This window comes from Tachyglossus aculeatus, chromosome 5 (assembly GCF_015852505.1).
Source record: "Tachyglossus aculeatus isolate mTacAcu1 chromosome 5, mTacAcu1.pri, whole genome shotgun sequence".
In the NCBI taxonomy this organism is placed as follows: domain Eukaryota; kingdom Metazoa; phylum Chordata; class Mammalia; order Monotremata; family Tachyglossidae; genus Tachyglossus; species Tachyglossus aculeatus.
The window spans coordinates 5,982,266-6,003,648 of NC_052070.1; the positions used below are offsets into that span (position 1 = coordinate 5,982,266).

General features: G+C 47.1%; 1 protein-coding gene across 4 annotated transcripts in view; it reads right to left on the minus strand.

Annotated features, from left to right (window-relative positions):
* Positions 1 to 21,383, minus strand: part of SLC23A2 (solute carrier family 23 member 2) — a 253,987-nt gene that overhangs the window by 49,535 nt on the left and 183,069 nt on the right. For all 4 annotated transcript variants that reach the window (XM_038747127.1, XM_038747126.1, XM_038747128.1 and 1 more), the window contains one exon: positions 14,661 to 14,842. In XM_038747127.1, coding sequence (XP_038603055.1) covers positions 14,661 to 14,842 — 182 coding nt within the window. The remainder of the gene's footprint in view (positions 1 to 14,660; positions 14,843 to 21,383) is intronic.

Below are 21,383 nucleotides of genomic sequence, written 5' to 3' on the forward strand. Positions count from 1 at the left end.
TCTTCATCCCCACTTTACAGATAATAATAATGATAATAATGGCATTTATTAAGCGCTTACTATGTGCAAAGAACTGCTTTAAGCGCTGGGGAGGTAACAAGGTGATCAGTTTGTCCCACGAGGGGCTCACAGTCTTCATCCCCACTTTACAGATAATAATAATGATAATAATGGCATTTATTAAGCGCTTACTATGTGCAAAGCACTGTTCTAAGCCCTGGGGAGGTTACAAGGTGATCAGGTTGTCCCATGGGGGGCTCACAGTCTTCAACCCCACTTTACAGATAATAATAATGATGATAATAATGGCATTTATTAAGCGCTTACTATGTGCAAAGCACTCTTTAAGCGCTGGGGAGGTAACAAGGTGATCAGTTTGTCCCACGAGGGGCTCACAGTCTTCATCCCCACTTTACAGATAATAATAATAATAATAATAATAATAATAATAATAATAATAATAATAATGGCATTTATTAAGCGCTTACTATGTGCAAAGCACTGTTCTAAGCGCTGGGGAGGTTCCAAGGTGATCAGGTTGTCCCACGGGGGGCTCACGGTCTTCATCCCCATTTTACAGATGAGGGAACTGAGGCCCAGAGAAGTGAAGTGATGTACAGATGAGGGAACTGAGGCCAAGAGAAGTGAAGCGACTGGCCCGAAGTCACCCAGCTGACAACCGGCGGAGCTGGGATTTGAACCCACGACCCCTGACTCCAAAGCCTGTGCTCTTTCCACTGAGCCACGCTGCTTCTCTATAGTCACTGTATGTGAGCCAGTGCTCAGAACAGCGCTTGGCACACAGTAAAGTGACTTTAACAAATCCCATCATTCATTTCTTTTGTAATTTTGTCATCAAGTGCGGCTTCTACCATCCTGTCATGGAACGTCAGCTCTTCCAGGCTGATTCAACCTGCCGCGGGCGCTTCGGGCTCTCCCACTCGGGGCCACGCTTAATTGGGCTTGGGCAGGAAGGCGGTTTCCATGACACCATCGTTAGCTCCATTAACTTAAAGACAGCCGGGCCTGGGGGCAACAGGCGGCGGCGGCCGAGCGGGCCAGGAATTGGGGATGTGGGTCATCATCATCATCATCAATCGTATTTATTGAGCGCTTACTATGTGCAGAGCACTGTACTAAGCGCTTGGGAAGTACAAATTGGCAACATATAGAGACAGTCCCTACCCAACAGTGGGCTCACAGTCTAAAAAGACCCACAATCCTTCGCGCACAATGGAGCTCACCGAAGAGGCCCAAAACGCTCCCGGTATCCAACCTGTTGGAGAATAATCAGGATAATAATGATGCGTTTCTTTGTGCAGAAACGCTCTGGGCATGTTACTTCCCTCCTCAAAAATCTCCAGTGGCTCCCAATCAACCTGCGCATCAGGCAGAAACTCCTCCCCCTGGGCTTCCAGGCTGTCCATCCATCCATCCATCCATCCCCTGGCCCCCACCTACCTCCCCTCCCTCCTCTCCTTCTCCAGCCCAGCCCGCACCCTCCGCCGCTAATCTCCTCCCCGTTAGGCCTCGCTCTCGCCTGTCCCGCCATCGACCCCCGGCCCACGTCCTCCCCCGGGCCTGGAATGGCCCCAATCCCTCTGCCCCTCCGCCAAGCTCGCTCTCTTCCTCCCTTCAAGGCCCTACTGAGAGCTCACCTCCTCCGGGAGGCCTTCCCACACTCAGCCCCTTCCTTCCCCTCCCCCTCCTCCCCCCTCCATCTCCCTCCGCCTTGCCTCCTTCCCTTCCCCACAGCACCTGTATATATGGATATATGTTTGTACAGATTTATTACTCTATTTATTTTACTTGTACATATCTACTCTATTTATTTTATTTTGTTAGTATGTTTGGTTTTGTTCTCTGTCTCCCCCTTTTAGACTGTGAGCCCACTGTTGGGTAGGGACTGTCTCTAGATGTTGCCGACTTGTACTTCCCAAGCGCTTAGTACAGAGCTCTGCACACAGTAAGCACTCAATAAATACGATTGATTGATTGATTACTCTATTTACTTATCTTATTTGTACATATCTATTCTATTTATTTTATTTTGTTAATATGTTTGGTTTTGTTCTCTGTCTCCCCCTTTTAGACTGTGAGCCCGCTGTTGGGTAGGGACCATCTCTCTATGTTGCCAACTTGGACTTCCCAAGAGCTTAGTACAGTCCTCTGCATACAGTAAGCGCTCAATAAATATGACTGAATGAATAACAATAATGATAGTATTTGTTAGGTGCTTACTATGTGCCAAACACTGTTCTAAGCGCTGGGGGGGATACAAGATGATCAGGTTGTCCCCCGTTGGCAGTCTTCAGCCCCATTTTACAGATGAGGGAACTGAGGCCCAGAGAAGCGAAGTGACTTGCCCAAAGTCACACAGCTGACAGTAGCTTCTAGACTGTGAGCCCGCTGATGGGTAGCGACCGTCTCTCTCTGTTGCCAACTTGGACTTCCCAAGCGCTTAGTCCAGTGCTCTGCACACAGTAAGCGCTCAATAAATACGACTGAATGAATGAATGGCTGATAAAATTAATGGGTCACGGTGATTGAATGAATGAATGAAGTAGCGGAACCGGGATTAGAACCCACGACCTCTGACTCCCGCCCTTTCCACTGAGCGACACCGCTTCCAGGAGAAGGAGCGAGGCCTAGTTGAAAGGGAGCAGGGGACCCAGCTCTGAATCCTGATTCTGTCTAATAATAATACAATATTAATCATAATAATAATAACATCTCCCCCTCTAGACTGCATGCTCATTTTGGGCAGGGACTGCATCCGTTTATTGTAGCTTCTCTTAATCGATCGATCAATCAATCAATCGTATTTATTGAGCGCTTACTGTGTGCAGAGCACTGTACTAAGCGCTTGGGAAGTACAAGCTGGCAACTTATCCTAAGGGCAGAGCTCAGGGGTAAAGCATTTCACTACAGATCAAGAGGTCCCTGGTTCAAATTTATAGGTCAATTCACATTCACAGGGACCGTCTCTACGTGTTGCCAGCTTGGACTTCCCAAGCGCTTAGTACAGTGCTCTGCACACAGTAAGCGCTCAATAAATAGGATTGATTGATTGATTGTCCCTCCCTCTTAGACTGTCTGCTTCCCAGACTGAGCCCCTTCCTTCCTCTCCCCCTCGTCCCCCTCTCCATCCCCCCCACCTTACCTCCTTCCCTTCCCCACAGCACCTGTATATATGTATATATGTTTGTACATATTTATTACTCTATTAATTTATTTTGCCTGTACATATCTATTCTATTTATTTTCTTTTGTTAGTATGTTTGGTTTTGTTCTCTGTCTCCCCCTTTTAGACTGTGAGCCCACCGTTGGGTAGGGACTGTCTCTATATGTTGCCAACTTGGACTTCCCAAGCGCTTAGTACAGTGCTCTGCACACAGTAAGCACTCAATAAATACGACTGATTGATTGATTGACCCCCATGTGGGTCAGGAATTGCGTCCGACCTCATTCTCTTCTATCTGCCCCACTGCCCGTCGCATAGTAACGCCAACGAGTGGGAATTACGATTCTCTGGGCCTCAGTTTCCTCATCTGTAAAGCGACAGGGAATGTGGCTGGGTGTCCCTGATCTACCCTCCAGGCCACACTGTTCCTCATCGAAGCCGAGGGTCCCATGCACTTCCCAAGAGCTCAGTACAGTGCTCTGCACACAGTGAGCGCTCAATAAATACGACTGAACGAACGTAGGGCAGAGACCGTGGCCCACCTGATTTTATTCCGTCTACCGTGATGCTTAGTACTTGGTACCCGGCAGGCACTTAACAAATGCCCACATCCGTGGAAAGAGCTCGGGCCTGGGATTCAGAGGACCTGGGTTCAAATCCTGCTTCTGCTGGGACACCTTGGGCAAGTCGCTCTGAGGAGCTACAATAAACAGATACAGTCCCTGCCCAAAATGAGCATGCAGTCTAGAGGGGGAGATGTTACTATCATTATTATTAATATTATATTATTATTAGACAGAATCAGGATTCAGAGCTGGGTGTGCCAGGCACTGTACTAAGCGCTTGGGAGAGGACAACTTGGGAGAGAACTGTGAGCCCACTGTGGGGTAGGGACTGTCTCTATATGGGCAAGTCACTTAACTTCTCTGAGCCTCAGTTCCCTCACCTGTAAAATGGGGATTAAGACTGTGAGCCCCACGTGGGACAACCTGATCACTCTGCATCCCCGCCGGCGCTTAGAACAGTGCTTTGCACATAGTAAGCGCTTAATAAATGCCATTATTATCATTATTATTATCTGTAAAATGGGGATGGAGACTGTGAGCCCCTCGTGGGACAACCTGATCACCTTGTAACCTCCCCAGCGCTTAAAACAGTGCTTTGCACATAGTAAGCGCTTAATAAATGCCATTATTATCATTATTATTATCTGTAAAATGGGGGTGGAGACTGTGAGCCCCTCGTGGGACAAACTGATCACCTTGTAACCTCCCCAGTGCTTAAAACAGTGCTTTGCACATAGTAAGCGCTTAATAAATGCCATTATTATCATTATTATTATCTGTAAAATGGGGGTGGAGACTGTGAGCCCCTCGTGGGACAACCTGATCACCTTGTAACCTCCCCAGTGCTTAAAACAGTGCTTTGCACATAGTAAGCGCTTAATAAATGCCATTATTATTATTATCATTATTATTATCTGTAAAATGGGGATGGAGACTGTGAGCCCCCCGTGGGACAACCTGATCACCTTGTAACCTCCCCAGTGCTTAAAACAGTGCTTTGCACATAGTAAGCGCTTAATAAATGCCATTATTATTATTATCATTATTATTATCTGTAAAATGGGGATGGAGACTGTGAGCCCCTCGTGGGACAAACTGATCACCTTGTAACCTCCCCAGTGCTTAAAACAGTGCTTTGCACATAGTAAGCGCTTAATAAATGCCATTATTATCATTATTATTATCTGTAAAATGGGGGTGAAGACTGTGAGCCCCTCGTGGGACAAACTGATCACCTTGTAACCTCCCCAGTGCTTAAAACAGTGCTTCGCACATAGTAAGTGCTTAATAAATGCCATTATTATTATTATTATTATTATTATCTGTAAAATGGGGATGAAGACTGTGAGCCCCTCGTGGGACAACCTGATCACCTTGTAACCTCCCCAGCGCTTAAAACAGTGCTTTGCACATAGTAAGCGCTTAATAAATGCCATTATTATTATTACCATTATTATTATCTGTAAAATGGGGATGGAGACTGTGAGCCCCTCGTGGGACAACCTGATCACCTTGTAACCTCCCCAGTGCTTAAAACAGTGCTTTGCACATAGTAAGCGCTTAATAAATGCCATTATTATCATTATTATTATCTGTAAAATGGGGGTGAAGACTGTGAGCCCCTCGTGGGACAAACTGATCACCTTGTAACCTCCCCAGCGCTTAGAACAGTGCTTTGCACATAGTAAGCGCTTAACAAATGCCAGCATTATTATATGTTGCCAACTTGTACTTCCCAAGCGCTTAGTCCAGTGCTCTGCACACAGTAAGCGCTCAATAAATACGATTGATTGATTGACTGACAACATAACGACAGACACATTCCCTTCAACTTCTCTGTGCCTCAGTTTCCTCATCCAAAAAAATCAACTAGCTACCCCTTCTCCCTATTACTTAGAACGTGAGGAAGACGGGCACTAGCTAATTAACCCGACCCTACCCCAACGCTTAGAACAACGGACGCGCAACAAGAGAAGCAGCGTGGCTCGGTGGGAAAGAGCCCGGGCTTTGGAGTCAGAGGTCACGGGTTCAAATGCCGCCCCTTGTCAGCTGGGGGACTTTGGGCAAGTCACTTCACTTCTCTGGGCCTCAGCGACCTCATCTGGAAAACGGGGATGAAGACCGCGAGCCCCCCGTGGGACAACCTGATCACCTTGTAACCTCCCCAGCGCATAGAACAGGGCTTGGCACATAGTAAGCGCTTAATAAATGCCATCATCGTCGTTATTATTATCGTTATGACTATTGTTACGTTATTATTATCGCTATTATTGCAGGGCAGGTTGCTACCCATGCCCCGCTCCCGTCCCTTTAGGCGATATTTAAGTCGATACGGTCCGTCGTCTCGCCCTGTCATTATTTTTTCACCGCTCAGAGGACGGGACGGGGTGCGGGGATTTTTTGAGTCTTTGGCCGAGCGGCAAAAAAACCGAATTTACGGGGCGGGAGAGATCTTGGGAAAGATGAGCGTCTGCTTCACAGGTTTTAGCTCGCTTCACGCCTCCAGCCCTCTCCTGCCCGCGCTTCCAGCTTCTTTCGTCTGGCCTGACCGTCTGCGGAGCGATCCCATAAAAAGACCGGGAACGATTCAGCGTGGCTCAGTGGAAAATCAATCAATCAATCAATCGTATTTACTGAGCGCTTACTGTGTGCAGAGCACTGCACTAAGCGCTTGGGAAGTCCAAGTTGGCAACATCTAGAGACGGTCCCTACCCACCGGCGGGCTCGCCGTCTAGGAAGAGCCCGGGCTTTGGAGTCGGAGGTCATGGGTTCAAATGCCGGCTCCGCCACTTGGCAGCTGGGTGACTTTGGGCGAGTCACTTCTCAGGGCCTCGGTTCCCTCATCTGGAAAATGGGGATGAGGACTGCGAGCCCCCCGTGGGGCAGCCTAGTCACCTTGTAACCTCCCCAGCGCTTGGAACAGTGCTCTGCACATAGTAAGTGCTCAATAAATAAATACGATTGAATAGAGAAGCAGCTTGGCTCAGTGGAAAGACTACGGGCTTGGGAGTCAGAGGTAACTGAGGCCCAGAAACGTTAAGTAACTTGCCCAAAGTCACACAGCAGTCAAGTGGCAAAGCTGGGATTAGAACCCACGACCTTTGACTCCCAAGCCTCCTTCCTCTCCCCCTCGTCCCCCCTCCATCCCCCCGTCTTACCTCCTTCCCTTCCCCACAGCACCTGTACATATGTATATACATTTGTACATATTTATTACTCTATTTATTTTACTTGTACATATCTATTCTATTTATTTTATTTTGTTAATATGTTTGGTTTTGTTCTCTGTCTCCCCCTTCTAGACTGTGAGCCCACTGTTGGGTAGGGACCGTCTATCTATGTTGCTGACTTGTACTTCCCGAGCGCTTAGTACAGTGCTCTGCACACAGTAAGCGCTCAATAAATACAATTGATTGATTGATTTCCACTAAGCAACACTGCTTCAGGTGACGGCACCCTTAGCCCTTGTATATTATTACTAATAGTAATTAATAATTGTGGAATTTGTTAAGCACTTCATTCATTCATTCAATCGTATTTATTGAGGGCTTACTGTGTGCAGAGCACTGGACTAAGAGCTTGGGCAGTACAAGTTGGCAACATCTAGAGACGGTCATCATCAATCATATTTACTGAGCGCTAACTGTGTGCAGAGCACTGTACTAAGCGCTTGGGAAGTACAAGTTGGTAACATATAGAGACAGTCCCTACCCAGCAGTGGGCTCACAGTCAGAGAAGCAGCGTGGCTCAGTGGAAAGAGCCCGGGCTTTGGAGTCAGAGGTCATGGGTTCAAATCCCAGCTCCTCCAATTGTCAGCTGTGTGACTTTGGGCAAGTCACTTCGAGTCCCTGCTCTGCCAATTGTCAGCTGTGTGACTTTGGGCAAGTCACTTCACTTCTCTGTGCCTCAGTTACCTCATCTGTAAAATGGAGATGGAGACTGTGAGCCCGCCGTGGGACAACCTGACTACCTTGAAACCTCCCTAGTGCTCAGAACTGTGCTTTAGAGAAGCAGTGTGGCTCAGTGGGAAGAGCCCGGGCTTTGGAGTCAGCGGTCATGGGTTCAAATCCCGGCTCTGCCACTTGTCAGCTGTGTGACTTTGGGCAAGTCACTTAACTTCTCTGGGCCTCAGTTACCTCATCTGTAAAATGGGGATGAAGACTGTGAGCCCCAAGTGGGACAACCTGATCACCTTGTAACCTCCCCAGCGCTTAGAACAGTGCTTTGCACATAGTAAGCGCTTAATAAATGCCATTATTATTATTATTATTATTATTACTTCACTTCTCTTAACTTCTCTGGGCCTCAGTTACCTCATCTGTAAAATGGGGATTACGACTGTGAACCCCCCATGGGACAACCTGATCACCTTGTAACCTCCCCAGTGGTTAGAACAGTGCTTTGCACATAGTAAGCGCTTAATAAATGCCATTATTATTATTATTATTACTTCACTTCTCTTAACTTCTCTGGGCCTCAATTACCTCATCTGTAAAATGGGGATTAAGACTGTGAACCCCCCATGGGACAACCTGATCACCTTGTAACCTCCCCAGCGCTTAGAACAGTGCTTTGCACATAGTAAGCGCTTAATAAATGCCATTATTATTATTATTATTATTATTACTTCATTTCTCAACTTCTCTGGGCCTCAGTTACCTCATCTGTAAAATGGGGATTAAGACTGTAAACCCCCCATGGGACAAACTGATCACCTTGTAACCTCCCCAGTGTAGAACAGTGCTTTGCACATAGTAAGCGCTTAATTAATGCCATTATTATTATTATTATTACTTCACTTCTCTGAGCCTCGGTGACCTCATCTGTAAAATGGGGATTACGACTGTGAGCCCCACATGGGACAACCTGATCACTTTGTATCCCCCCCCAGCGCTTAGAACAGTGCTTTGCACATAGTAAGCGCTTAATTAATGCCATTATTATTATTATTACTTCACTTCTCTGAGCCTCGGTGACCTCATCGGTAAAATGGGGATTACGACTGGGAGCCCCACATGGGACAACCTGATCACTTTGTATCCCCCCCCCAGCGCTTAGAACAGTGCTTTGCACATACTAAGCGCTTAACATATGCCAACATTATTATTATTATTAGAAGGGGAAGCGCGGTCCAGAAGCATTTATTACGTGTCACGCACTGTACTAAGCACTGGGGTAGATAAAAGATAATTATGTCTCGCATGGGGTTCACGGTTTATCAGAGGGAAAGCCGGCATTGAATCCCCCATTTTCAGATGAGGAAACTGAGGCCCAGTGAAGTGACTTGCCCGAGGTCACACAAGATATGATACAAGATAATTATATCTCGCATTGGGTTCACGGTTTATCAGAGGGAGAGCCGGAATTGAATCCCCCATTTTCAGATGAGGAAACTGAGGCCCAGTGAAGTGACTCGCCCGAGGTCACACAGCAGACAAGTGGCAGGGCCAGGATTGGAACCCAGGTCTTTTGACTCTCAGGCCCAAGCTCTTTCCATTAGGCCACACTGTTTCTCTTAACCTTGAAGGTACTCTCGCCTTCGGTCCACCCTCACAGTGCCACCGTCCATTTTATCCGTGTCCTTCCTCCTGTTTCCCCAAGGATTCCCCGGCTGAGGCCTGCCCGGGACCCCCTTTATTTTGGGGGCTCGCAGGGCCAGGAGCTGCAGTCTTCCCTTTCCCTACCCCATCCCAAAATCTTTGGGCACGGGAGTCCTATACGTGGCAGGAGCTCCGGAAATCGTACCGACGAAATGATCTTTCTCGAGGTTGGTCAGGGGGACATTAATCGATCCCAATTTTCCACCAGTTTCTGAGGACAATAAGGGGGGGAGGATACCAGATAGCTCCCAATTTTCCAAATCTTTCTGAGGAGAATAAGGCAGGGTGGGGGTAATCGTATAGTTCCCAATTTTCCACCAGTTTCTGAGGAGAATAAGAACAGGACACCAGATAGTTCCCAATTTTCCACCAGTTTCTGAGGAGACTAAGAATGGTACCCCAGATAGTTCCCAATTTTCCTCCAGTTTCTGAGGAGAATAAGAAAGGGACACCAGATAGTTCCCAATTTTCCACCAGTTTCTGAGGAGACTAAGAATGGGACCCCAGATAGTTCCCAATTTTCCTCCAGTTTCCGAGGAGAATAAGAAAGGGATACCATATAGTTCCCAATTTTCCAACAGTTTCTGGGGAGGGACACCAGATAGTTCCCAATTTTCCACCAGTTTCTGAGAATAAGAACGGGACACCAGTTCCCAATTTTCCACCAGTTTCTAAGGAGAATAAGAACGGGACACCAGATAGTTCCCAATTTTCCACCAGTTTCTGAGGAGACTAAGAACGGGACACCAGACAGTTCCCAATTTTCCACCAGTTTCTGAGGAGACTAGGAACGGGACACCAGATAGTTCCCAATTTTCCACCAGTTTCTGAGGAGACTAAGAACGGGACACCAGACAGTTCCCAATTTTCCACCAGTTTCTGAGGAGACTAGGAACGGGACACCAGATAGTTCCCAATTTTCCACCAGTTTCTGAGGAGAATAAGAACGGGACACCAGATAGTTCCCAATTTTCCACCAGTTTCTGAGGAGACTAAGAAAGGGACACCAGATAGTTCCCAATTTTCCACCAGTTTCTGAGGAGAATAAGAACGGGACACCAGATAGTTCCCAATTTTCCACCAGTTTCTGAGAGGAATAAGAACAGGACACCAGATAGTTCCCAATTTTCCACCAGTTTCTGAGGAGACGAAGAATGGGACCCCAGATAGTTCCCAATTTTCCTCCAGTTTCTGAGGAGAATAAGAAAGGGATACCAGATAGTTCCCAATTTTCCAACAGTTTCTGAGGAGAATAAGGGGAGGGACACCAGATACTTCCCAATTTTCCAACAGTTTCTGAGAAATAAAGGGAAGGCACCACATAATTCCCAATTTTCCAACAGTTTCTGAAGAGAATAAGGGGGGCTAGGGCATTGGGCACCAGATAATTTCCAATTTTCCACCACTTTCTGATGAGACTAAGGTGGGGGAGACACCAGATAGTTCCCAATTTTCCACCAGTTTCTGAGGAGAATAAGGAGGGGGACACCAGATAGTTCCCCATTTCCCACCAGTTTCTAAGGAAAATAAGGGAGGGACACCAGATATTCTCCTCAGAAACCATTGGAAAATTGGGAACTAAGTGGGAGGGACACCAGATAGTTTCCAGTTTTCCCGTTTCTGAGGAGAATAAGGGGCCTGTAGAGAGAGAAGGCCCAAAGACTACCATCTAGATGCCTTTATTTGGAAAGTAAACTGAGAGTTTTCCCTGTTTAAAGCTTCCAGAAGGGGACCAGGGAAAAGGAAAAGGGTAGAGGAAGGGGATGGGAGAAAGAAAAGTGAGGAGAGGGGATGAAAAGAGGCAGTGTGGCTTAGTGGAAAGAGCCACGGCTTGGGAGTCAGAGGACATGGGTTCTAATCCTGGCTCTGCCACTCTGCTGTGTGACCTAGGGAAATCCACTTAACTTCTCTGGGCCTCAGTGACTTCATCGGTAAAATGGCGATTAAGTCTGTGAGCCCCCCCGTGGGACAGCCTGATTACCTTATAATAATAATAATAATAATAATGATGGCATTTATTAAGCACTTACTATGTGCAAAGCACTGTTCTAAGCGCTGGGGGGATACAAGGTGATGAGGTTGTCTCACGTGGGGCTCACAGTCTTCATCCCCATTTTCCAGATGAGGGAACTGAGGCCCAGAGAAGTGAAGTGACTTGCCCAAAGTCACACAGCTGACAAGTGGCAGAGCCGGGATTTGAACCCACGACCTCTGACTCCAAAGCCCGGGCTCTTTCCCACTGAGCCACGCTGCTTCCCTTATATCTACCCCAAAGCTTAGGACAGGGCCAAGGCACACAGTAGGTGCTCAACAAATACCATCATTATTATTATTATGAAGAGGAGAAAGGAAAGTGAGGGGGAGAGAAGGGGGGAATGGCGGGGGGGAGAGGAAGGGGAGAAAGGAGAAGAGGAGAGAAACGACGGGGAAAAGGAGAATGGAGGCGAGGGGAAGAGAGAGGCGGAGAGGAGAGTAACACGGCCAAGCAGATAGAGACCGGGCCTGGGATTCAGAAGGTCATGGGTTCTAATCCCGCCTCCCCCACTTGTCTACTGTGTGACCTTCGGGAAGTCACTTCTCGGTCTCACTTATTGGTATAAACGGGGATTAAGAGTGTGAGCCTCAGTGTGGGACAGGGACTGCATCCACCCCAGTGCTTAGAACAGTGCCTGCCACATAGTAAGTGCTTAATCAATCAATCAATCATATTTATTGAGCGCTTACTGTGTGCAGAGCACTGTACTAAGCGCTTAATAATGGTATTTGTTAAGCGCTGACTACGTGCAAAGCACTGTTCTAAGCGCTGAGGGGGAAGCAAGGTGATCAGGTTGTCCCACGGGGGGCTCACAGCCTTCACCCCCATTTTACAGATGAGGGAACTGAGAGAAGTGAAGTGACTTGCTCAAGGTCACACAGCAGACATGTGGCGGAGCCGGGATTCGAGCCCATGACCTCCGAATCCAAAGCCCATGCTCTTCCCGCTGAACCGCGCGGCTTAACAAATACCGGAATTATTTACGGGGAGAGAGAGGTGGAGAGAATCAACCAACCAATCGTATTTATTGAGCGCTTACTGTGTGCAGAGCACTGTACTAAGCGCTTGGGAAGTACAAGTTGGCAACATAAGAGAGAGGAAAGGGAGAAACAGGTCCTTACTCTTTCCACGCTATACTATGCTGCTCCTACCAACTTTACTGTATTGCAGTTCCCAAGCACTTAGTACAGTGCTCTACACCCAGTCAGCGCTCAATAGATACCAATTTGTTAGGCACTATGTGCCAAGCACTGTTCTAAGCGCTGGGGCAGGTATAAGGCCATTATTATTAATATCATCATCATCAATCGTATTAATATCAATTTCAATAAATAAATGACAGGTGTAAACATGAATGGTGTGGGGCAGGGGGAGGCGGGGAGTAAAGGGGTACGTGCAATGGCATTTATTAAGCGCTTACTACGTGCAAAGCACTGTTCTAAGTGCCGGGGAGGTTACAAGGTGATCACGTTGTCCCACAGGGGCCTCACGGTCTTCATCCCCATTTTCCAGATGAGGGAACTGAGGCACAGACAAGTGAAGTGACTTGCCCAAAGTCACACAGCTGACAATATATGTGTGTATATATATATATATATACACACACACACATATATATATATACACATATTACTCTATTTATTTATTTTAATTGTACATATCTATTCTATTTATTTTATTTTGTTAATATGTTTGGTTGTGTTCTCTGTCTCCCCCTTCTAGACTGTGAGCCCGCTGTTGGGTAGGGACCGTCTCTATATGTTGCCAACTTGGACTTCCCAAGCGCTTAGTACAGTGCTCTGCACACAGTAAGCGCTCAATAAATACGATTGATGATGATGATATATATATATATATACACACATATTACTCTATTTATTTATTTATTTTACTTGTACATATCTATTCTATTTATTTTATTTTGTTAATATGTTTGGTTGTGTTCTCTGTCTCCCCCTTCTAGACTGTGAGCCCACTGTTGGGTAGGGACCGTCTCTATATGTTGCCAACTTGGACTTCCCAAGCGCTTAGTACAGTGCTCTGCACACAGTAAGCGCTCAATAAATACGATTGATTGATTGATTGACAATTGGCAGAGTCAGGATCTGAACCCATGACCTCTGCCTCCAAAGCCTGTGCTCTTTCCACTGAGCTATGCTGCTTCTCAAGCGGCCACGCTGCTTTCAAGGGGTCAAATCCAAGTGCAATCCAAGTAGTAATAATAATGGCATTTATTAAGCACTTACTATGTGCAAAGCACTGTTCTAAGCACTGGGGAGGTTACAAGGTGATCAGGTTGTACTTCCCAAGCGCTTAGTACAGTGCTCTGCACACAGTAAGCGCTCAATAAATACGATTGATGATGATGATGATCAGGTTGTCCCACAGGGGGCTTACAATCTTAACCCCCATTTTACAGATGAGGGAACTGAGGCCCAGAGAAGTTGAGTGACTTGCCCAAAGTCACCCAGCTGAGAACTGGCAGAGCCGGGATTCGAACCCATAACCTCTGACTCCAAATCCTGGGCTCTTTCCACTGAGCCACGCTGCTTCCCGATAGTGGTAATAGTAACAGTGGTACTTGTCAAGCGCCTGCTATGTACCAAGCACTAAGCTCAGGGGCGGATATGGGATGATGATGATGATGATAATGGCATTTTATCAAGCGCTTACTATGTGCAAAGCACTGTTCTAAGCGCTGGGGAGGATACAAGGTGATCAGGTTGTCCCACGGGGGGCTCACAGTCTTCACCCCCCATTTTACAGGTGAGGGAACTGAGGCACAAGAGAAGTGATCAGGTGACACTCGTCCCTTTCCCATCTAAGAGTGCGGATGGGTGTAAAAGCCCCCATTTATGGATGAGGAAACTGAGGCACAGACATGTAAGTTACTACGTCACGGCAAGGGGAGCCGGGATGAGACCCCAGGTGTCCCGCGTCCCGGCTCCGAGCTCCGTCCCCAAGGCCACCCGGGGCGATTCGATGAGCCCGCTGTTGGGTAGGGCCCGTCTCCCGACGTTGCCAACTCGGACTTCCCAACCGCTCAGTCCAGTGCTCTGCAATCAATCAATCAATCAATCGTATTTACTGAGCGCTTACTATGTGCAGAGCGCTGTACTAAGCTCTTGGGAAGTACAAATTGGCAACACATAGAGACAGTCCCGGCCCAACAGTGGGCTCACAGTCTAAAAGACCGGTCTGCACCCAGTGAGCGCTCCGTAGATCCGACCGACTGACGATCCTCCGCGCCGCCGGGAATCCGCGGGAGAACTTACAGCATGGCGATGCCCCAGTGCTTCCCGGCTCGCTCTCCGGCCGCCTGGAAGCCGGACAGGCCGATGAGGGCCACGGTGGGGGTGATGGTCAGCGGGCCGATGTACTTCAGCAGGGCGCCGGGCAGGCCCAGGAAGCCGATCACCACCTCGATCAGCGACGACATGATGATGGCCCCTTGGATCTGCACCCAGACGGAGACAGCGGGCCGTTGGAAAATAATCATCACAATCCAGGTGGCATTTACTTTTTTTAATGGCATTTACTAAGCGCTTACTTAACCCCCATTGTACAGATGAGGGGACTGAGGCCCAGAGAGGTTAGGTGACTTGCCCAGGGTCACACGCCTGGTAAGTGGCGGAGCCGAGAGTTGAACCCGTGACCTCTGACTCCAAAGCCCGGGCTCTTTTAGAGCCCGGCCACTTTCTTTTAGACTGTGAGCCCACTGTTGGGTAGGGACTGTCTCTATAGGTTGCCAACGTGTACTTCCCAAGTGCTTAGTACAGTGCTCTGCACACAGTAAGCGCTCAATAAAGACGATTGATTGACTGATTGATTCTAAGCGCTGGGGAATTTACAAGGTGATCAGGTTGTCCCATGTGGGGCTTACAGCCTTAATCCCCATTTTACAGATGAGGGAACTGAGGCCCAGAGAAGTGAAGTGACTTGCCCAAAGTCAAGCGCTTTAAGTTCTAAGCGCTGGAGCGGTTACAATAATAATAATCATAATAATGGTGGCATTTATTAAGCGCTTACTATGTGCAAAGCACTGTTCTAAGCGCTGGGGCGGTTACAATAATAATAATCATAATAATGATGGCATTTATTAAGCACTTACGATTGTGCAAAGCACTGTTCTAAGCACTGGGGAAGTTACAAGGTGATCAGGTTGTCCCACGGGGGGCTCACAGTCTTCATCCCCATTTTCCAGATGAGGGAACTGAGGCCCAGAGAAGTCAAGTGACTTGCCCGAAGTCACACAGCTGACAATTGGCGGAGCTGATATTTGAACCCATGACCTCTAATAATAGTAATAATGACGGTATTTATTAAGCGCTTACTATGTACAAAGCACCGTTCTAAGCACTGGGGGGGTTAGAAGGTGATCAGGTTGTCCCATGGGGGGCTCACAGTCTTCATCCCCATTTTCCAGATGAGGTCACTGAGGCCCAGAGAAGTGAAGGGACTTGCCCAAAGTCACACAGCTGACAATTGGTGGAGCTGAAATTTAAACCCATGACCTTTAATAATAATAATAACGATGACATTTGTTATGCGCTTACTATGTGCAAAGCACTGTTCTAAGCGCTGGGGGGGATAGAAAGTGGTCAGGTTGTCCCACCGGGGGCTCACAGTCTTAATCCCCATTTTACAGTTGAGGGAACTGAGGCCCAGAGAAGTGACTTGACCGAAGTCACATGGCTGACAATTGGAGGAGCCGAGATTTGAATCAATCAATCAATCAATCAATCGTATTTGTTGAGCGCTTACTGTGTGCAGAGCACTGTACTAAGCGCTTGGGAAGTCCAAGTTGGCAACACATAGAGACGGTCCCTCCCAACAGTGGGCTCACAGTCTAGAAGGGGGAGCGGCATGGCCTGAGTGGAAAGAGCCTGGGCTTTGGAGTCAGAGGTCATGGGTTCGAATTCCGGCTCCACCACATGTCTGCTGTGTGACCTTGGGCAAGTCACTTAGCTCGGAGCCTCAGTTCCCTCATCTGTAAACTGGGGGTGAAGACTGTGAGCCCCCCGTGGGACAACCTGATCACCTTGTATCCCCCCCAGCGCTTAGAACAGTGCTTTGCACATAGTAAGCGCTTAACAAATGCCGTCATTATTAAGGGGGAACCCCTGCCCTCTGACTCCGAAGCCCGGGCTCTTTCCACTGAGCCACGCTGCTTCTCTTAACAGCGCCTCTGCCGCCATCTTCCAATTTCTTCGCGTCGGGCCCTGGTGTTTTCGGGCTGGGAGACGCTCAGTAGACTCATCATCATCCTCATCAATCATATTTATTGAGCGCTTACTGTGTGCAGAGCACTGTACTAAGCGCTTGGGAAGTACAAACTGGCAACATATAGAGACGGTCCCTACCCAACAGTGGGCTCACGGTCTAAAAGGGGGAGACAGAGAACAAAACCAAACATACTAACAAAATAAAATAAATAGATGTCTTTTAAATATGCAAGTTATATTCCCCGGCTTCGAAGCCTTTCTGAAGGCCCACCTCCTCCAGGAGGCCTTCCCTGACTAAGCCCCCTTTCCTCTTCTCCCCCTCAATGTCGCCCTTTCTCCCTCCGTTCCCCCGCCCCTCCCAGCCCCACACCACTTATTATTTCCATATCTGTCATCTACTTATTTGTTTTAATTACTGTCTCCCAGCCCCACACCACTTAGTACATACCTATTCTATTCATTTTATTTTGTTAGTATGTTTGGTTTTGTTCTCTGTCTCCCCCTTTTAGACTGTGAGCCCACTGTTGGGTAGGGACTGTCTCTATGTGTTGCCAACTTGTACTTCCCAAGCGCTTAGTACAGTGCTCTGCACACAGTAAGCGCTCAATAAATACGATTGATGATGATTTCCGTATCTGTCATCTACTTATTTGTTTTAATTACTGTCTCCCAGCCCCACACCACTTATTTCCATATCTGTCATCTACTTATTTGTTTGAATTATTGTCTCCCAGCCCCACACCACTTAGTACATATCTATTCTATTTATTTTATTTTGTTAGTATGGTTTTGCCATCTGTTTCCCCCTTCTAGGCTGTGAGCCCACTGTTGGGTAGGGACTGTCTCTAGATGTTGCCAACTTGTACTTCCCAAGCGCTTAGTACAGTGCTCTGCACACAGTAAGCGCCCAATAAATACGATTGATGATGATTTCCATATATATCTACTTATTTGTTTGAATTGCTGTCTCCCAGCCCCACACCACTTATTTCCATATCTGTCATCTACTTTATTTGTTTTAATTACTGTCTCCCAGCCCCACACCACTTATTTCCATATCTGTCATCTACTTATTTGTTTTAATTACTGTCTCCCAGCCCCACACCACTTAGTACATACCTATTCTATTCATTTTATTTTGTTAGTATGTTTGGTTTTGTTCTCTGTCTCCCCCTTTTAGACTGTGAGCCCACTGGTGGGTAGGGACTGTCTCTATATGTTGCCAACTTGTACTTCCCAAGCGCTTAGTACAGTGCTCTGCACACAGTAAGCGCTCAATAAATACGATTGATGATGATTTCCATATCTGTCATCTACTTATTTGTTTGAATTACTGTCTCCCAGCCCCACACCACTTGTTTCTGTATCTGTCATCTACTAATTTGTTTTAATTACTGTCTCCCAGCCCCACACCACTTAGTACATACCTATTCTATTCATTTTATTTTGTTAGTATGTTTGGTTTTGTTCTCTGTCTCCCCCTTTTAGACTGTGAGCCCACTGTTGGGTAGGGACTGTCTCTAGATGTTGCCAATTTGTACTTCCCGAGCGCTTAGTACAGTGCTCTGCACACAGTAAGCGCTCAATAAATACAATTGATGATGATTTCCATATCTGTCATCAGCTTATTTGTTTTAATTACTGTCTCCCAGCCCCACACCACTATTTCCATATCTGTCTTCTACTAATTTGTTTTAATTACTGTCTCCCAGCCCCACACCACTTAGTACATATCTATTCTATTTATTTTATTTTGTTAGTATGTTTGGTTTTGTTCTCTGTCTCCCCCTTTTAGACTGTGAGCCCACTGGTGGGTAGGGGCTGTCTCTAGATGTTGCCAATTTGTACTTCCCAAGCACTTAGTACAGTGCTCTGCACACAGTAAGCGCTCAATAAATACGATTGATGATGATTTCCATATCTGTCATCTACTTATTTGTTTGAATTACTGTCTCCCAGCCCCACACCACTTATTTCCATATCTGTCATCTACTTATTTGATTGAATTACTGTCTCCCAGCCCCACATCACTTAGTACGTATCTATTCTCTTTATTTTATTTTGGTAGTATGTTTGGTTTTGTTCTCTGTCTCCCCCTTTTAGACTGTGAGCCCACTGTTGGGTAGGGACTGTCTCTATATGTTGCCAACTTGGACTTCCCAAGTGCTTAGTACAGTGCTCTGCATACAGTAAGCGCTCAATAAATACGATTGATGATGATGATGGTGACTGTCTCTATATGTTGCCAACTTGGACTTCCCAAGAGCTTAGTACAGTGCTCTGCACACAGTAAGCGCTCAATAAATACGATTGATGATGATGATGATGACTGTCTCTATATGTTGCCAACTTGTACTTCCCAAGCGCTTAGTACAGTGCTCTGCACACAGTAAATGCTCAATAAATACGATTGATTGATTGATTGCAGAGCCCTGTACTAAGCGCTTGGGAAGTACAAGTCGGCAACATATAGAGACGGTCACTACAAAACAACGCGCTCACAGGCTAGAAGCAGCGTGGCTCAGCGGAAAAGAGCCCGGGCTTTGGAGTCAGAGGTCATGGGTTCAAATCCCAGCTCCGCCACTTGTCAGCTGTGTGACTTTGGGCAAGTCACTTCACTTCTCTGGGCCTCAGTTTCCTCATCTGGAAAATGAGGATGAAGACTGTGAGCCCCCCCAAGGGACTACCTGATCACCTTGTAACCTCCCCAGTGCTTAGAACAGTGCTTTGCACATAGTAAGCGCTTAATAAACACCATCATTATTATCATTAGAAGGGGGAGGCAGACGACAGAACTAAAACATGACGACAGGTTAGACACAATCCCTGTCCCACATGGGGCTCACGGGTTAAGGATGGGAGAAGGCCTGATTTTCAACATGGAATTTACTAATTATTCCCTTGTAAGGCAGATGAACACCGAAATGGGATGACACGAAGGTAAACAGTGCTTGGCACATAGTAAGCGCTTAACAAATGCCATCATCATCATCATCACCATCATCATCATCATCAAAGGTGGTGTGTGTGTCTGTGTAAGCGCTTAGTACAGTGCTCTGCACACAGTAAGCGCTCAATAAATACGATTGATGAGGATGATGTGGGAAAGAGAGTACTCCTCTGCCAATCACTCATCAGCTGTGTGACTTTGGGCAAGTCACTTCACTTCTCTGTGCCTCAGTTCCCTCATCTGTAAAATGGGGATTAAGACTGTGAGCCCCACATGGGACAATAATAATAATAATAATAATAATGGCATTTATTAAGCACTTACTATGTGCCAAGCACTGTTCTAAGCGCTGGGGAGGTTACAAGGTGATCAGGTTGTCCCACAGCGGGCTCACAGTCTTAATCCCCATTTTACAGATGACGGAACTGAGGCCCAGAGAAGTGAAGTGACTTGCCCAAAGTCACACGGCTGGTAATCTGATCACCTTGTATCCTCCCAGCGCTTAGAACAGTGCTTTGCACATAGTAAGCGCTTAATACCATCATCCTCATCATCATCATCACTCAATGGTTCATTCATTCAATCGTATTTATTGAGCGCTTACTGTGTGCAGAGCACTGTACTAAGCGCTTGGGAAGTACCAGTTGGCAACATATAGAGACGGTCCCTACCCAACAGTGGGCTCACAGGCTAGAAGGGCTTTCACTGAGCACTTTTTATGTGTGCAGCACTGTACTAAGCGCTTGGGAGAGAACAATATTAACAGAGTAGGCAGACAATAATAATAATGATGGCACTTATTAAGTGCTTACTATGTGCAAAGCACCATTCTAAGCGCTGGGGAGGTTACAAGGTGATCAGGTTGTCCCACGGGGGGCTCACAGTCTTAATCCCCATTTTACAGATGAGGTAACTGAGGCACAGAGAAGTGAAGTGACTAGCCCGAAGTCACACAGCTGACAAGTGGCAGCGTGGCGTAGTGGAAAGAGCCCGGGCTTTGGAGTCAGAGGTCATGGGTTCGAGTCCGGGCTACGCCGTACGTCTGCTGTGTGACCTTGGGCAAGTCACTTAACTTCTCGGAGCCTCAGTTATCTCACCCGTAAAATGGGGATGATGACTGCAAGCCCCCCGTGGGGCAACCTGATCACCTTGTATCCCCCCCAGCGCTTAGAACAGTGCTTTGCACATAGTAAGCGCTTAACAAATGCAATCATCAAGTGGCGGAGCTGGGATTCGAACCCGTGAACTCTGACGCCAAAGCCCAGGCTCTTTCCACTGGGACATCATCAATCATCATCAATCGTATTTATTGAGCGCTTACTGCGTGCAGAGCACTGGACTAAGCGCTTGGGAAGGACAAATTGGCAACATAATACAGGATACAGGACATGTTTCCCAGACTGAGCCCCTTCCTTCCTCTCCCCCTCGTCCCCCTCTCCATCCCCCCATCTTGCCTCCTTCCCTTCCCCACAGCACCTGTATAGATGTATGTATGGTTGCACATATTTATTAATCTATTTATTTATTTATTTTGCTTGTACATTTCTATCCTATTTATTTTATTTTGTTGGTACGTTTGGTTCCGTTCTCTGTCTCCCCCTTTTAGACTGTGAGCCCACTGGTGGGTAGGGACTGTCTCTAGGTGTTGCCAATTTGTCCTTCCCAAGTGCTTAGTACAGTGCCCTGCACATAGCAAGCGCTCAATAAATACGATTGATTGATTGATTGATTGACTGATGTATCCTGCCCTCAAGGAGACTGCAGTTTAGAGGACGTTTTAATTTATTTCACCGCACTTCCTCCTCTCGCGGGTTGAGAGAAGA